The 17,639-nt window shown below is 41.0% G+C and overlaps 1 protein-coding gene across 1 annotated transcript in view; it reads left to right on the forward strand.

Moving 5' to 3' along the window:
- Positions 1-286: 286 nt before the first annotated feature.
- Positions 287-17,639, forward strand: part of chchd6a (coiled-coil-helix-coiled-coil-helix domain containing 6a) — an 89,476-nt gene continuing 72,123 nt past the window's right edge. Inside the window, exons 1-4 of the mRNA XM_028583209.1 lie at positions 287-502; positions 2,328-2,421; positions 4,467-4,587; positions 5,941-6,085. Coding sequence (XP_028439010.1) covers positions 419-502; positions 2,328-2,421; positions 4,467-4,587; positions 5,941-6,085 — 444 coding nt within the window. The 5' untranslated portion in view covers positions 287-418. The remainder of the gene's footprint in view (positions 503-2,327; positions 2,422-4,466; positions 4,588-5,940; positions 6,086-17,639) is intronic.

A 17,639-nucleotide genomic window follows, 5' to 3' on the forward strand; every position in this document is an offset into this window, starting at 1 on the left:
TATGTATGTGGGTATTTGTGTATGTATGGTATAATGGCTCTTGGCAGGTCATTTACACAGGTGCTATGGTTAGTATGACATTGGAGTTGCCAGGTTGGGCTGTGGATAGGTAACTAACAGTGATTCAACCGTTTTGTATTGCACCTAAATGCACCTGTTGAAGGCATGTATTTGCAGAATTGTGTTAGGAATAATTCAATTTACTGGTTCCTTCTTTTTAATACATTACTAGGAAACCACGCTCCGGCTTTTATACACATCTGTAAAAGGGGGATGGATTAAGACGTATTTGGCAACCCAGATCCCATCTGTCACACATTTTGTCATTGGGCAGTACACTAACATTAATTCATGTTAGTAACATTATTCAACACCAGGCCATTAACGTTAGCAAAGCTGCCACTTAACACCAGAAGCCATGGGCTCGGGAGAGAGTACGACCAGAAAAGTGTCTTTCGGTGTCGATGATGAGGACAGAGTCAGGATTCTTCGTGGAGTCAAGGTAATGCTAATTTAGCTAGCGTTTGATAAGCCATACTAACGCCACTTTAGTGTCACGCCTACTGCTAGCTAACTAGCTTCTTAGCGTTTTGCAGCATAGCAAATGAAGTTACCAGTTTATTCTGAGTTGAACTAACGTTAGATCTATTAAGTAAGTAAAGCGACTGATGAAATGAGGAGGATGTAGAGGGATGCAGGGGCTGGAGCAGGTTGATGTACGACCTGAAACGACCCTTTCACGTTACGCCAAACTCCAGTCGTAATACTTTGCAGGATGCAAATATCTTGTTTATCGGCAAAAGAACATTATCTGGCAGATGTCCAAACGTCATTTAGAAACGTTAAAGGTCTTCTGGTCAATTCGGCACATAAACTATCCACTCAGCATTACTACATTAATTAGAAATCCCACATTTGTTTTTACAATTCACTAGCTAGCTAGCTAGCTAACGTCTAGCATTTGCTATCAACGTTGAATATAAGGTGTCCAGCTAACGTTATGTTAGCAGTTAAGAGGCGAACGAGTCATTAACGTTCTTTAGTATTTTGTTCGAACATTTCAATTGCACGGTGAAAGCGATCGATGAGATTCAAATGTTGTTGTAGATATGACGATATTTGTCCATAACCCAGGTGCCTTTAAATTGGCAAATTTCGAATGAAGTTTGGCGTGCTGTGCCTTTTGACACTGCTGCCTTTCAGTGCTATTGTAAATGTCGGAATTTTCCGAAGTGCTATATAATACAACTACATGTAGCCAGCAATACTAAACTATACTCTCTTAAATGTTTTAAATTTTGTAAATAGTGATAATACGTGCTGCACAATTAATCACATTAAAACGGAGACTGCGATGGATACCTTTTTATGAAGTCATGTATTAACATTACAATGATTCGGCTGCATTCACATTAGCATAGATTTGTTGAATAAAAGCAAATGCTCCCAATCCTAAATGCATTAACAAAGACTTAATTTTACCATACAAATACCTGTGCCACTAGCAGGGGAGTAAAACAAAAAAAGAATGTGTTTAACACTGTGAAAGAAAATGATTAGCAGGGACAACACATTGAACAGTGTATGAAAACGACAACCTTTTGAAGTAGAGTAAGTAGTGCTTTTCAGCTTGGTGCTAACTCTAAGAATGGGCTGCTTTCAAAATTAAGGATTAATAAAGACACACACACACACACTTGTTGGATGTTATCTCCAAATTTCCCGTAGGATTTGAAGGCATCTTTAGACCTAGCTGTACTTTCACAGCCACTGGAATGTAAAAGATAAACCTATGCAATTCAAGCAAGTTAAGAGTGTATAGTTCTGGTACTTCAATGCATAATAAGGATTGTGAAAATGTATGTTTGTAAGATAATCTGTAAAACATGAGAACGACCCTGCCTGCACATTCAAATCTTGTGAGTCATAGAAACAGTGAGTCAGTGGCTGTTGCTGCCTACTGTGGTTTTTTGTAACTAGGTTTAACCATTTCCCTGGAGACACACACAGACACACACATTGTAGAGCTACAGTGACCCACTGTTTTCTGGCGCATTTGGCGCACCAAAGGTTTAAAAAAGATACAAGTTAGATTTTTATTTGATTAAACATGATACCCCTTAATGCGCATTATATGCATATTATGTTATTACGTTTGTGGAAATTTGCTGAAAGTATTCTCATTGTTTAAAAGAAACAAAAGCGAAGAACAAAAAAAAGCTTTAGGGCAATCCTATGTTCTCAATTCTGTGTTGATTCTGATCTTTGCCTTTTTTTTTTTTTTTTTTTTTTTTTTTTTTTTTTATTTGCTCTTTATCCCTTCCTAGCTGTCAGAAGATGTTCTCCAGAGGATGAGAGGAGTAGCTAACATTGCTCCAGAACGCACATCCCCATCGACCTCAAGCCCTCAGAAAGACACAGGTATCATGCACCTACCATAACAGTACATTGACATATATAAAATGGACCAACAGAGCCCGTTGCTCTGGACGGAGACCAGTGAAGGATATTAGAAGCACTTTTCCGGTGATCACTTGCTTTACTGCGTAGCCTCCAACTGACAGAGACAACGTAAATGTGACGTGAGCAACGTGTCTGAAAGTTGTAAGTCTTCTGGTAGCTGTGCCAAGAGAAATCTCAATCATTCCCAATCTTACAGAGACGGAGAGCGTAGGTATATGTAAGGAGATAACATGGGCACAGGCTAATTATTGATCACTAACATGCTAGTTAACATTAGTAATTAAACCTAAACAGCTAACGTAAGTCAAAACTGCCTGCGAGCTTCTCCTGTACTATACGGTAATTCCTCTACTGTGTGACAGTAAGTCACTTGGTCATGACACAATCGTTAGCCTATTTTTATAAAAACGTCTGCTACGGAGCCATAACGTGAGGTACAAGGTAATGGAGCCTTTTATACATTGTTGTGTTTCTTTAGAAATAAACAATGGACAAATAGTCTTTAAACACTTCAGATGTAAAGTTATTCGCTGTCAAAGTGGTGCCAAAATGTATGCTAGTCAGTGGAATGCTAACGGGAGGTGATCTCTTTGTAGCGTCAAAATGACGCCATAGGAGGTTTGAGTTCTGAAGCGAAGCTTACCCCCTTGTAACAGTACAGGTACCGTACATGTGCACACAGTATGTGTCCTGAAAAGGAATGTAAAGAAGGTGTCTTAGTAGTTAAACTTGTAGACTTCTGATTCCACATTTGGACATAAAAGGGTAACTCTACAGACATAAAGGTTAGTTTACAAGTCATGAAGTGTACTGCTCAATTTGTGAATACAGCCCTGAGGGGGAAGGTAAAACGCAAAGTTGGGCAAGTAAATATAACAACTCACTTGCCCAATCGGGCATCATCCTGTCATAAATGATGTTATCGTTATCTTGCCCTTGTCGGAGATTGCTTGTTGAATGAGTTGTTGGCCAATCAAAAGTTGAGTTGGCCTTGGAGGGGGGTTTGAAAAAATTTTAACGTTGTTTTGAAATATTTTTGATGATTTTGTTGTTGTTTTTTACATTTGATTTTTTTTAAGCTTTTTTTCCGTGTTTTCTTCAGCGTCTTTCGATGTTTTCTTCAAGCATTTTTTTCTTCTTTTCTTTTTTTTCACTTGCCCGACCGGACAAGTGATTAAAAAAAAAAAAAATTAATGTTGAACCCTGCAGCTGTAGATGACTTTTGTGGCTCCGGAGGAGCTTTCTCAAGTCTGATAAAATAGCCCTGAGGATTTCTCCTCTTGGAGACTACTGTAGGCAGGCAGCAGGGAAAACATGGTATCAAATTTAGGGCTAAGCAATATATCGATATATGAGGCTAGATATTGTCTTAAATTTTGGATATCGTCTTTTCCTGGTTTTAAAGACTGCATTACAGTAGAGTAATGTAATTTTCTCAAACAGACTGTTCAAGGTGTTCTATTATTTCCCTTTACCCACATAGTTATTATAGCAACATAACTGATGATTATTTATCAAAAATCTCATTGTGTGCATAATTTGTGAAAGCACCAATTGTCAACCCTACATATTGCCACGATATTGATATTGAGGTATTTGTTCAAAAATATCGGGATATTAGATTTTGTCCATATGGCCCAGCTCTAATCAAGTTACTTTATGAGTAAGTGTAGAATCCATTGTTTTTGGAGTCATATTTGGACATTAATTGACCATTAAATTTCTAATCTCTCACTTGTAAATCCCTCCCTATCAAAAACAGAACACTTTTAGGGCTAACTAACTCTAGCAGACATACAGTACATAGCAGACCCCTACTTTTTTAAATGTAAAAAACCTTATCAGGTTAAATAACCAGGTATCATTTCATTACACTATGTATCAATTATATCTGCATTACGGCTTGTTTTCAAATGCTTTAGGTCACCAAGCTGTCCCAGTTCATAATAGTTTGTCTTCGGCAGGAGTTTTTTCCCTTTGATATCCACTCTGTCTTTTTCCAGGAGCCTCTCGCAGCGCCAGCTCAAGCCCTCGACCCCAGCAGAGCACACAGCACCAGGCCCAACCCAGCACCCAGTCCGGCTCTAGCAAACCAGCCTCCGACGCTAAGGAAGAACAGAGAAGGTGGGTTGAAGAACATGTGGGTTTGTAACACAGGTCCTTAGTGGTTGAAAAACATTCAAGCTGATTTATCCCTGGGGATAATAAAAGTTCATTTGAATATTGATGTACAAAAATAGCCACATCAGGCCATATGCTCAGTATTCTTTTTTTTTTTTTTTTATAGTGACAGACAGTGCCTCTTTTCTTATCTTCTCTTGTTTTTGTTTTTTTTTTGCAAAAAAAGAATGAAATGAAGCACTATCTTTTTTTTTAAAGGCTCATTCAGGAAAACTAAAATCAGTTGCAGCAGGGTAAGAGGCCCCAATACAGAACTGTGACCATTTAAGTGATTGGCTCCTACTTTCTCTAACAACCTCCTATATGCAAACATGATGGAGCTTCCTCTGAAATTCAATGGCTAGCAACAAGTATGTTATAAATCTTTTTGAACTATGGGTATCATGCACGATTGCACAGAGTGAAACTACTTTCAATTAAATATGTACCTTGCCGCGTACATTCAGAATATCACCAAGCTACTTATTCCATACTCTCTTTGTATGAATGCATGTATCCACAATGTCTAGACCAGGCTTTTAGCTGCCTTTTTGATTCCAGGGAAATGCAAGTTTACTAGCATCATGTGCTGAACTGAACGTGTGTCGTAATGTCATGGAGTTGACCAGTGGTTTATGGCCAAAGAACCACATCACAGTTACATTTTGAGAGTCCATTGTTTTGGGCCAGATGGCTCGCGGTATTAAAAATTAGGGGAAACACAGATGGGACTTTTAACTTTGGAACAGTATAAAAGTTTTGCGTATGTTCTTTTCAATCGGACATTCCTCCTTTTAGTAATGTTGTCTATGTCAAAATGTCTATTGGATCAATACAATTTCACTGCATCCCTCAACGCCCTCCCGCTTTTGATTGAAAACTGACCAAGAAAAGTTGTTAAAAAATAAATAAATAAATGTTGCATTTTAAACTGGAGATCAAACTGAAGGCTAACGGATATTATTTCTTCTTTACATTTTAAATTTAATTTTTCTCAATCCCTCAAAGTATTTTTCGCATGAGGGAATTCATATTTTATTTTATTATTTTTTTATAATTATTTTATTATTTCCATCAAGAAGCAATATTTTATATTTCATATTTTATTTTAAGAGCACACCTTTAGATACTCCATGAATTTGACAGGTCTGATGAAATTTGGTATATGCTGCCCTCTTGTGGAAATGTGTTTTTAAAGTAAGTTTGACTGTACTTGACTGGATTTGGAAAAGCAGAAACTGATTGTGTGTGTGTGTGTGTGTGTGTGTGTGTGTGTGTGTGTGTGTGTGTGTGTGTTGTGTGTGTGTGTGTTTTCAGGTATGAACGGCAGCAGGCGGTCCTGAAGGAGGAATTGGCCAAAGTCGCACAAAGAGAGAGGGAGGCAGCAAGGGAGGAGATGACTAAAGCCGTGACTCGGGAAAGACAACACAAACGCCAGGAAGCCGAGAACGCCAAACAACTGGTACACACACGCACACACACAGAGTGTGCATTGTTTGTACAAAACAGCTGTACAGCTGTGGTAAAAGCAGAGAAGCTAGCAAAGAATTGTCAACTAAGTAACTGTTCTCTTTGCATTGCATTAACACATCAGTCACATTTAATTGTATTTTATATAATTTCCCGTGACATATAAGTTGATTGATTGCAGGAGCTGGTCAGCATAAAGTGATGCCAATATTTAACAGACTAGTAATTTGAATAATTATTAGGATATTCCACATTGAAACTATAGCTATTCATTGTGCAAAATGTTTTTTGTTTTGCATTGGTGGTCCATCAGTACCTGAAGTTTTGGCAGTTAGTCTAAAGCTTGTTGACAGCATGCACCCATATCTAGAAATCGGTGGCAAATTTAAAATGCAATAAGAAATTAAATGACTGAAATGAGAAATGGATATTGCTGACGATATACAGCGCCTGTTCATACGTTTTTTTTGCGTGTGTGAATGTGGTGATGTTTAGGTGATGGAGATGTGCTCCTGTAGCAGCTGTGAGATGGTCGCTCACAGGTCAAAGAAGTTTGAAAATGTCCGGTTGTCCTCCGGCGGAGGCAACCGTTCTGGTTTCCTCGTCGTTGCTTCATGCGTTCTGAAATCTGAAGTTTTTTTCAAACAATAACTCCATTTCCATGGCAACACCTGAGGGTTTGACCAATAGCTGGAACAATCATTCCCGTCCTAAAGGTTCTTATGCAATGGAAATGTTCACTGCTCCAGTAAATAGGACGTATCTTAGAAACGACCTGGCAACGGGAGATATTTCTAGTCCGCTCAACTAGACTAGTAGTAGTCAGTTTGTCTGCTTGACAATCCCTTTTTGCAGCAATACAATTGAAGAGAGATGAACAAACAGAGAAATGTATCTTTTTAGATAAAACAGATGTTGACAAAGTTTCCTTTTGGGGACAAAATTTGAAGTTGGAAAAAAGGTAATGAATTGCAATATATCGCAGAATATTGCAATATGTTTAAAATCGCAATAATATCGTATCGTGATGATATTGTATCGTAAGGCCTCCGAATACCGAATCGTACTCCCATCCTCAGTCCATTAACACAGTAAACACATTAATGAAGTAGACAGATGGTTCATGGTTAAGTTTTTAGCTGTGACTGTCCTTCCTTAGCCGTACCTGAAGTTGCTGCATTTTGGCTGCTGTCTGTCCTTCGTGCACAACTCGTATTCTTCTGGATGTTTCATACGCAAATGTTTTAACAGCGGCCATGTTGTGTGTTGTTTAGGGTCCTTGCCACCACAAGACAAATCGGCATTGCAAATTGAACATGAAGCTCGACTTGAATCGCCTTCTATTCTTTTGAAAGTACTGCCAAAAAACACTTTTTCTGCTCACGAGTTCTATTTTTACTTTCTCACAGCCTACTGCATTGAGCGCTCCACCTACGTAAACACCTTCCCGTAATCAACGGTGGCGACATTACGACAACCAGCGTAGCGTAAGCGTAGGGTTCAGTTCGGTGGAAAAAAATTCTAAGTTTGGCAGAAACCAAACTCTGTCAAAAAGTCCAATATTCGGCCAAATCCTGGATTCAGTGCATCCCTGATATCAAGACTTTCACCAACAAATGATACGCCATGTGTACTGTCGGCCGCTTTGTTTCACTAAATTTGAAACGGGGCAGTGTAACATACTCTTGCAGCTTTTGTGGCACTGAAGGACTACACTAAATTAAATTAGATATTTAGATTATTATTATTTCTCTTTTAATGTAGCACATTCAGGAAGCTACTTAGTGGATGTCCTATATCACTTTGTACGGTATTTGACACCCTGCAGCCAATTAGAATTGAGTATTAACCCAGGCCATGGTATAAAAGTCCATAAGCATTAATACCAAGCAAGAAAAATGGGGCAAAATCAGTATGCACACTGTGGCAGGCTCTCTTCCAGTCCCCTACAGCCGGTCAGAGAATATGCTAATGAGGCAACATCTCTGTCAAATTAATTATTAATAAAGTTATGTAGATTTGAACCAAAACGCATGACTTTTTAAACTTGCTAGCTTAAATGAGGACAGAGAGTCCTCCCAGCTACCACAGGTACACATGAACAGCAATACATAGGCAAGGACATCTAAAGGAGGATCCAAAGCAAGGATCTAAAATATAAATTGACAATACCCAAAAGGATTATTTCTAAAATGTATATGAAAGAATATTAAACACACTTAAGTTTTGAGAAAAACAACAACACATACTTGCATACTTGCTCCTTGTGGGGATATTAATATGTTATACCCTCCTTGCCATTGCCTTTACAATCCCTGACAGCCCTAGAATGACTGTGACACCCCTGCTGTATAAGCCTGAGGAAAAGACCCCAAGGCCAAGATAGGGCCATAATGCTAATTTAAATAATCACCTCGTCCAGTTTTGCAGATTACAGCTAACGTGCCTAAATTACCTTTGTCCTTGACTGTCATTTATACTTTTACTCAAGGCAAAAGCCTCCTGTGCCATGTTTTTCACTGAGATGTGTCTGTAATGTAATTAAAAACCCTTGTGTTGACTTCGGGTCAAATTGACCTGTTTACAATTTTTAAAACGTTGGAAAAAGCAAAAACAAACTGTGAAAACCTTTTTTTTGTTTTTTTCAAGGTTGACTGGTGTATACAGCGGATGTAAACCTACACACCCACTTGGGGTCTATCGTGAGAGCATGCCGTGCTATTGCGAGAACAACGTCACACGCATGTAAAAAAAAAAAGCGATTATGCGTCTTGATAACACGCAAAAACGGCATACGAATTGCCGTGTCATACATACGCCACTTTATGAGATCAGTCTGCCTCCACCAGTGACCTGTTGGCAAAGCTGTTGTTGTAGTGTGTGTGAAATGACACTGTACTTTTTTTTTTTTTCTTTTCATTCTAGCACTTTTGACTGAACACCTTAGGTTTGACACGCGAGTGACTTCAGTGATATACAGTAGGTCTCTCAGTAGAGATACGTTTGTTTCAAGTTTGAGACAAGTCAAGACACTGACACAAATTGGTCCTTGGGATTGCATTTGTAATTTCCATGGTGATACAGCTTCGGCCTCCTCCTTCCTTTCACCTAAAACATCCCTGTTCTCTTTCTATCTCCCCCCCTCTCTTTACCATTTTCTCTCTCTACCTCTTTTCCTTCCTCTCTTTCTGTCTTCGCTCCCCATCCCACCCACCCTCTATCTCCCTCTGTCTTTCTCTCTTTTCTATCCCAGCCCATTACTCTCTCCTTCCTGCCCCGGAGACAGTATTATCAGTGCAGTGCAAGCGGTAAATTGCACCCACGAGAGTTTCCTGGAGCTGGAGATAGGAGTTGTGCGGGGGTTGGAGGTAGGGTCGTGGGCTAGGGGGGAGAGCTTGTTTTACACACCAGCCGGTGCCTGTTTCACGTGACTCCCCCCCCCCCCCCCCCCCCCTCTCCTCTTCCACCTGCCGCTGTCTTATCTCCACTCCAACACACTCCTGGAGCTTATAGAAAGCCGCTGGAGGGACGGTGTGAACAGAATGACCGGTCGAGCAGGACCGGACTTTCTAATGCTGAGGGCTCCTTGTAATTACTGTTTCTTGTGCAGTGATTACATATACACACTATACACATGAAGTGCGGGCAGATTTGCTCACGTTCTTTTACTCAAATGACATTCCCCCCCGTTGTGGAATCGGAGGGTATGATCACCCATCATCCACAGCTCTTTGTCCAATGTAACCCCTGCAAGAAAAAACAGCTGCTTTTCGTAACTGTTGAGAATGAGTCATGTTTTACAGTATATCTCAGCGATACTAACAAAACCACTTTTATGACTAGTTTATGCAATACGTGTCTTCAAACTCTGGCAACAGAGACCACCTTCTTAATTGGAGGCCCTATCTAACAGGAGCCCTGGCTGTTGTAGTACCCAAGATCAGTCTTGGTCTCGAGACCACATGTTGAAGGTTTCGGTCTCATTTCGGAATCGACCGCTTTCTTCTCTCGGTCTCGGATTAAGAGCACTCGATTTTATTTCGTGACCGGTCCAGACCACAACTGCAGGGATATCACTAAATTGCCGGTGCATTGTCTGATTTACAGTATGTGTTCATTTCTGTGATTGGATGTAAAACTTCCTGCTTCAACTGCAACCAATATATATGTTGTTGACTCCCCTCTCCCCGTCCGCTTAACACACACTCCCAAGAAAGTGGATGTGGGAGACAGGAGAAGAAGCTCTGGCCGTCTGGGAGATATCACCCAAATCATCTGTAATACAATTTGGCTACCTAAACCATAAGGAGTTTATTTGCAAAACAACATCTAAAAGAAAACAGACCGCAGTGTGTCAATTCTGCAATGGAACGCTGACTGAGACAGCTGGGACCACCTCAAATTTGAATTGGCACTTAGAAATAAAGCATAAAGAAAGGTCATTGTAAGTTAGCTAGCTAACGTTATCAATCTGTCACTCTTTTAGATCAATTTCAGTGCCTATGGTTAGCATTTTCTACATTTTAACGTGTCATGCAGTGTGGGACTCACACTGGTCTGATCTTTGCCTTGACTCGGTCTGCCCTGTCTTGGTCAAGGGCGTAACTTTGGGTTCAACGTTTGGGGGGAATGGGGGGTTGAGCTCTCCAACTATCTAGGGAGGTCCCGGGACATAAATGCATGTATTGAAAAAAAGTGCAAAAACGTTGTCGAAAAAAGAAAAGGGACAAAAACATCAAAAGGCGACAAAAAGACCAAAAACGTAAAAAAGAAAATGCCAAAGTGTACCAAAAAAACTTGGAAAAGGTGACAAAAACGTAAAAAAAAAGGTCCAAAAAAATTCAAAGGCGACAAAAATATTAAAAATGAACAAAAACTGTAGAAAAAGTCTAGTTTTGATAATTGGGGGCGGTTATAACCTTGGTCTTGACTCGGTCTCAACCCCTCAAAGTCTTGTTCTTGTCTCAATACACTCTGGTCCTGGTGAAGTCTTGGTCTCGGTCTAGGTGGTCTTGACTAAAACAATGGCTGGGGGTGGGTGGTTGAAACCACCCTACATTTGGCAGGTGGCCCATGTTAATTCCAAACCCTGTGAGGGAAAAGTTTGAAGATGACAGTGCTGCAATGTCTCCTGGAGAAAAAGGATGAAAAAGACGAACTTATGAGAAGTGAGACGTGACAGCTGATTAAGCACTTGCTCAGTAATTTTCGTAAGCAAGAGGGATGTGAGGGTGAAAAAGAAGTGACTGAACATTTTGTGAAGGGGTTAGGATGAAGAATGAAGAGGAGCTGCGAATGAATGGGGAATGAAAGAGACGATGACACACATTTCCTGTAGAATTGAGCTGAAGAAGAGGGAATGAACTGCAGGGTGAAAAAAACCCTTCACAAGCGATTTAACATTTCCTGCAGGATCACGAAGACGTGGAAAAGGAGAGCAACAGTGTGAGGATGAGATGGAAGGGAGTGACTATTAGTAACGTTTCTTTAACGCTTTTAGGAGGATGAATAAGAGAAGGCGGGGGGGGGGGGGGTATGCTTTAAAAGAAGGTTACAAGATGACTGAACATTTTGCCCAATTTAAGGGACTTAGAAAAGGAGAAGAAGAAGGATGAAGGGTTTAAAAACGGAGGCGTTGGCAGAAAAGATCATTATGATGGACAAGGAGGAGGGGGAAAAAATGTGAACGCCGACCCGTTCAAATTTACAACATGGCATCCTGACTTTGCCTAAACATACACTCCACTTTTCTAAGGCCAAATGGCGTGTTATCTGTACACATTTTGAGCTATCCGCATGTATTTCTACGCTGTATACAGTGGATGTAAACATACACACCACTTGGCGTCGTGAGAATGTGTGTGTGTTTTTAAAAAAAAAAAATCCCCTTTTAGGGAAAGGCTTTAGTAACACAAATAAATGACAAAAACACGACAAAACACGAGGAAAACAAACGGTTGGGTTTAGAAAAAAAAACATTGGGGAAGGCTTAAAGCGCCCATATTATGCTCATTTTCAGGTTCATAACTGTATTTTAAGGTTGTACCAGAATAGGTTTACATGGTTTAATTTTCAAAAAAACACCATATTTTTGTCGTACTGCACAGCTCTCTCTCCCTGCTGCAGATCCTCTTTTCACCTGGTTTCTGTTTTAGCTACAGAGTGAGACCTCTTTTCATCTTCTTCTGTACTATCTTTGATTGCACTCGCACATGCGCAGTAGATCAGATGTAGAGCATGTCAGCTTGCTAACTCTAGAGACAGTAAAAGAAAGCCAGTTTCTCCAACTTTGGTCAGTTAAAAGGCAGGATTAGCTGGGAGACTTCTAAATGAGGGCGCACATGTAAGTAGTTCTTTTGTAGATTATGGTGAACTTGTGTGTGTTGTAGCAGTGCTTTGCTATTGAGAACGACGTAGCATGCTAGCGTTAGCATTAGCGAGCTAATGGTTGTGATTAGCCAGCTCATTTCGGACTGTGACGTCACAGTCCGAGCCAATTTTGAACAGCTCACCAGGAGACTGAAGGCAGGACACATTCAGAAACCGTATGTCACTCAAAACAGCGTGGATGGATTTTTTTCAAAGTTTGTATGTGTGTGAGCACCAGAGACACAACATAACACCCCAAATCCCAGAAAAAGTGTTATTTTTATAATATGGGCACTTTTAAAAAAAAAAAAAAAAAAAAAAAAACGCCACACACGGGACACGATCCCGGCTCGCCTGGGTGAAAGTCCTGTGTTTTACCCATCCATCACCCTAACCTACCTCCCTCCGCAGACTTTCGTCCTTTCATACTACCTGCTAAGGCGCTAATTCACACGTAATGAGGTCAATGGAGGCCAAACGGCGTTCACATACACACAAAAAAGCGATTATGCGTCTTGATAACACTCAAAATGGCATACGAATTGGCGTGGCATACATACGCCACTTTATGAGATCAGTCTGAAATTTGCCTGCTGTAGGGGCGGTGTTAACATCGGCTTTTATCTGCATGGCTTCCGGGAAGGCTGCTCTCCTTGTCCTCCCGTATGGCTCCTCAGAGGTGGTAATAATAATTATAAAAATGTTTATTTAATATAGCACCATTTACAGAACAAAGTCACAAAGTTCTTCACAAGAGTAACGTTGTTAAAAGACCAAAAATCTGTCAAAAGAACTACAATAAAAAGAATCAAATAGAAATAAAAAACAGTAAAGTAAAACTTAAAAACAAAGAAATTTACAAACACGAGACAAAGGCCAGTTAAAATAGTCTTCAGCTGCTTTTTCAACAGAGACCACAGAACTATACACTGTGGTGTACCTATTCTATTTGTCAAGTGCCCAGAGATAACTTCTGTTAGGATTTGACACTATAAATAAAATAAAATTGAATTGAATAGAACGTATGACAGCAGGAAGGATGTTCCACAGTGTCTGACCCACTGCTTCAAAGGCTTGGTCACTTTTTTTCCCGATCCTCAGTCGACGACAACCAGTAAGCCCCGGTCAGAAGAGCTAAGGGACCTACTGGTAATAGATCCTTGATCCTCATAGCCTGGTCCTACCAGACTCTGGTACATTTCATTTGTACAGAGAGCCTGGCCTCTCTATATGGACAAGTGTTAACTTCCTTGAAGGCGGGTACTCTGTTGAAGTTTAAAACTATTGGATCTGCCCAGAGCCACTCTGGATCTGTCATAACCAATCGCTAATCATTTGGTCGTGACGTCGGCTTAGCATCTCTAGCGTTCGCCTTAGCCAACTCCTTCACCGCTAACGGAGCAAGCTACCAACATCATGGCCACCAATAAAACTCAGCAAATATTGTTCTTGCTCGGGCTTTAACTTTAACTACATATTCGGCAGCGTTGCCACAACGGACCAAATATCTTCGCTCGCGTCTTTTTCCGCTGCCATCACGGAATTACAGCTCAAACTAGTTAACGTCATCGTTCTCAGCCACTCCCTCTGTTCGCTGATTGGACCAGTAAAGATTGGCCGGAGAAAACCCCGCGACTATACCGCAAACCCAGACGACGTACTGAAGGAAAATGAAAATTGAGCGCAAGTACGTAGGAGGGTGGAGCCAGGCTACGATCCTCACTCTTCACGGTACGAATCAGCAGGGGCGTACCACAAAATTCTGGGCACTGTAGGAAGGCATTCTGTATGGGCCCCTTCCCACATGTGCTACATGTAAAGCCCAGTTCAGACCAAGGATTCGCCACGACACGAGTTGAAACTTACAGCGTCTGCAGCGTTGTGAAACCTGCTAGTTCCCACCAATGCGACGAGACAAGACGGTGTATCATCTCCATAGCAACGACTCTTTGTGCTTCCGTTCTAACTTCCGACTTCCAGGCTTTTTGTAGCTGGATATATCATTTGTCGCGCCTAAATATGAATGTGAATAACATTGGTGATAGTGAGATGCTACGGTTACATTTCTAGTGATGAAACGGCGAAAAACAGGTTTTGTTCCTCTCATTCACAGCTCTGTCCTAGGCGCTTCCTCTCTTCAGTCACTCTCTAGCTCGCTCGACCGTACGTGCACGTGGGCGCACGTTGAGCCTCCGTCTTCCAGCGGAGTCGCAGGGTGCCACCATCAGCTGGCTTGAGTCAAGCTGAGATGGGCCAGTTCAGATCGTTGCAACTTTTAGTCTAGTCTCGTCGTGAATCTTTGGTCTAAACTGGGCTTAAAGCACAGGTGAATCGGTTGCATCTTACGAGGACGTAATGCGACAGGGAGAAATGCAAGCTGGTTAAAATGACTATGCGTACATAATAGCATTATTCTACGCATCTTTTTGGGTCCTCCTCACATCAGGGGCTTGGGTACTCCGTACCCCTTTTTACCCCCAGTCCGACACCCCAGGGAATAAGAGCTTTGAGATGGCCTTTAAGACGACTTCCTGTTTAAGCGAGGAGTGAGGACATGTCAAATAAGAGACTTGAGAAGCACCCGTGGTACAGAGCTCAGCCTTGAGTGTGCAACAAAGGTGTGAGGAGAAAGGAGAGAAGGTGCTACAGGTGACTAAGGGCTTCCTGTCCGGTGTGTGTGTGTGTCCTCTGTCTTTTGCCTGATCCCGCCATTCCCCCCCCTTTTTTTTCCCTTCATCTTTAAGCCAAGGCCCTCGCCAACTGTGCTGCGCTTTGTGAATAGTCTTTGTTAATAGCAAATCTTCCGCAGATTAATTTCAGAATGAGAGAGGGGAACAGGAGAATGGAATGGATTTTCTCTTTTTATAATGTGTTAATGGCCTTTTGGTGCCTGTTGAAAGCAAAAAAAGGTTATAAGCCACATTAGCATATGGTAAATTTCTCTCTCTCTCTCTCTCTCTCTCTCTCTCTCTCTCTCTCTCTCTCTCTCTCTCTCTCTCTCTCTCTCTCTCTCTCTGTGTGTGTTTTAGCAGAACAATTAGGAAGCCTATTTTATTAGGTGCCCTTTAACAAAATGCCATCTACGCTTTTCTCATTCTTTGAAAACGGCTGTAAAGCACAGGTGAATCAGTTGCATCCTACGAGGACATAATGCGACAGGGAGAAATGCAAGCTGGTTAAAGTTACTATGCGTACATAATAGTATTATTCTAATAGCATACGTTTTTGTTTGCAAATTATGCATAATGCGTACTACCACTTCACGAGAAAATTGGTGCACTCTAGTGTCACCGTCCTGTACCCAACACCCAACTACTGTCCAGGAAAAATCTTTAGGGCCTCACAGATCAAAACTAAAAGGGAGGTCAAACGTTTTTCAATGCTCACTGTAAAACCGATGGTAAATTTGTCCCATTTAAATGATATGGGCGTGGCAGATTGATAGAAAAGCTCAGCTCTCTGTGACCGCTACACACAAGAGGTTAAAGGTCCAATGTGTAGGAATTTCTCCCATCTAGCGTTGAGATTATATATCGCAATCAACTCTCTCGCACCACGCAGTTCAAAGTACGTATTACAGCTACGGTAGCCTTCACGCTTCAAAAAGCCGGTCTCTTGCTCTTTTCAATATCCTATTTCTTTTTCTGGGCGAAGAAGAAGACTCCTGTTCCTGAAATTTGCATTTCAAGATGAACAACAACATAACAGGTTTACAAAGTAGTGGTGCTCTCCCAGGTGCTGAAATTGGAGATGTCATGTAAACCACAGTGGGGTTATAATGTGAGAGGTGAGACAACAATTTCTTTCAGGCTGTATAGAGACAAAGGGGAAGTGGTGTTTTGCATGTTGATAGCAATTTCAGTCAAAATTATTAGTTACTTCATACATGTCAATTTTTACTCAATAGCAGATCTCTTGAAATGCTGGATTACCCAGTTCCTCTTAGGGACACTAGATGGCAACAAAAGCCTATTTAATGTTTCACTGATTTTACGTTAAGGTGGAAGCATCTCTCTCTCTCTCTCTCTCTCTCTCTCTCTCTCTCTCTCTCTCTCTCTCTCTCTCTCTCTCTCTCTCTCTCTCTCTCTCTCTGTCTTTCTGTCTGTTACTTTGTCTCTGAGCCCAACATGCAGTATATTAAGTTAAACTTCAAATGTGAAATTCTCTTAATGCCAAGCCAGTCACAAATGTTAATGCATAGGTTCCCCATGTACCTAATCTCTCCTCCATGACCTTGTATCTCTCCAGTTATTTCTATTACGTGAGAGTTGGCTATAGAGACAGGGAACATTTTATTGTAATGTTCAAACTACTTTAGTCTTCAAGGAAAATCTCACATGCAAAGAGTAAGAATACCAAGTGAAATATATGGTTCCACAGGAAGTAATTAGCTTTTTTTCAAATTTGGAACAATTGACTCAAGTTTGTTTTCACTATAGTCACTACCTGTGTAATTTTGTGTAGGCTTGTATATCTTTGCGGGCGTATTAACACTCTTTCTGTGAGTCATTAACAGTCCACAAAGAAGCATGTAGGAGATAATCTGTAATCATAGCCTTTCTCTTGTTTAATATCTAAACAGCAACCGCAGTGTTTCATTTACATTACTTTGCCACAGCTGGAAAGTAGACCACCAAAAGGCCACGGAAATGAAATAAATAAAACTTTATAATTGTCTTGTGTTAGTCAGGATTGCAGTTCCAACACAATTAACCACATATGGTGAAAGACTTGCACCGTGTCTACACAGGAGGCGTAACCTGAGCAGCATGTTAGCAGAGCAGCAGCAGCTTCAGCGCTCAGAGCCCAATCACTGTAGTTACGTGCGTAAAATATGCTACTTTTTATTTCACAAACTACTTTCTGTTCATCAGTGAAATACATATACTTCAGCAATTCAATATTCAATCAGGAGAGACTTTGTTGCAAATATGCAAAGCTTTATTTGTGCATATGCATAGTATGAAATGTACAGAGTCTTTGGAGATTAGACTCTGTCGTTATAAAACTAATTTTAAAAGGGTAGAGAAGCCAAGGCATATCCCCCCGATGGAGTCTAGACACTGGTGGTGGTGGTGGTGGTGAAGGAGCCCGAAGACCGGACCGAAGGAGCCGACTGGAGCGGTCTGCCGGAGGAGGACCCAGGGTGCCGTGGGTGACGATGACTGGAGGAGGAA

This window comes from Perca flavescens, chromosome 7, assembly GCF_004354835.1.
Source record: "Perca flavescens isolate YP-PL-M2 chromosome 7, PFLA_1.0, whole genome shotgun sequence".
Lineage (NCBI taxonomy): Eukaryota > Metazoa > Chordata > Actinopteri > Perciformes > Percidae > Perca > Perca flavescens.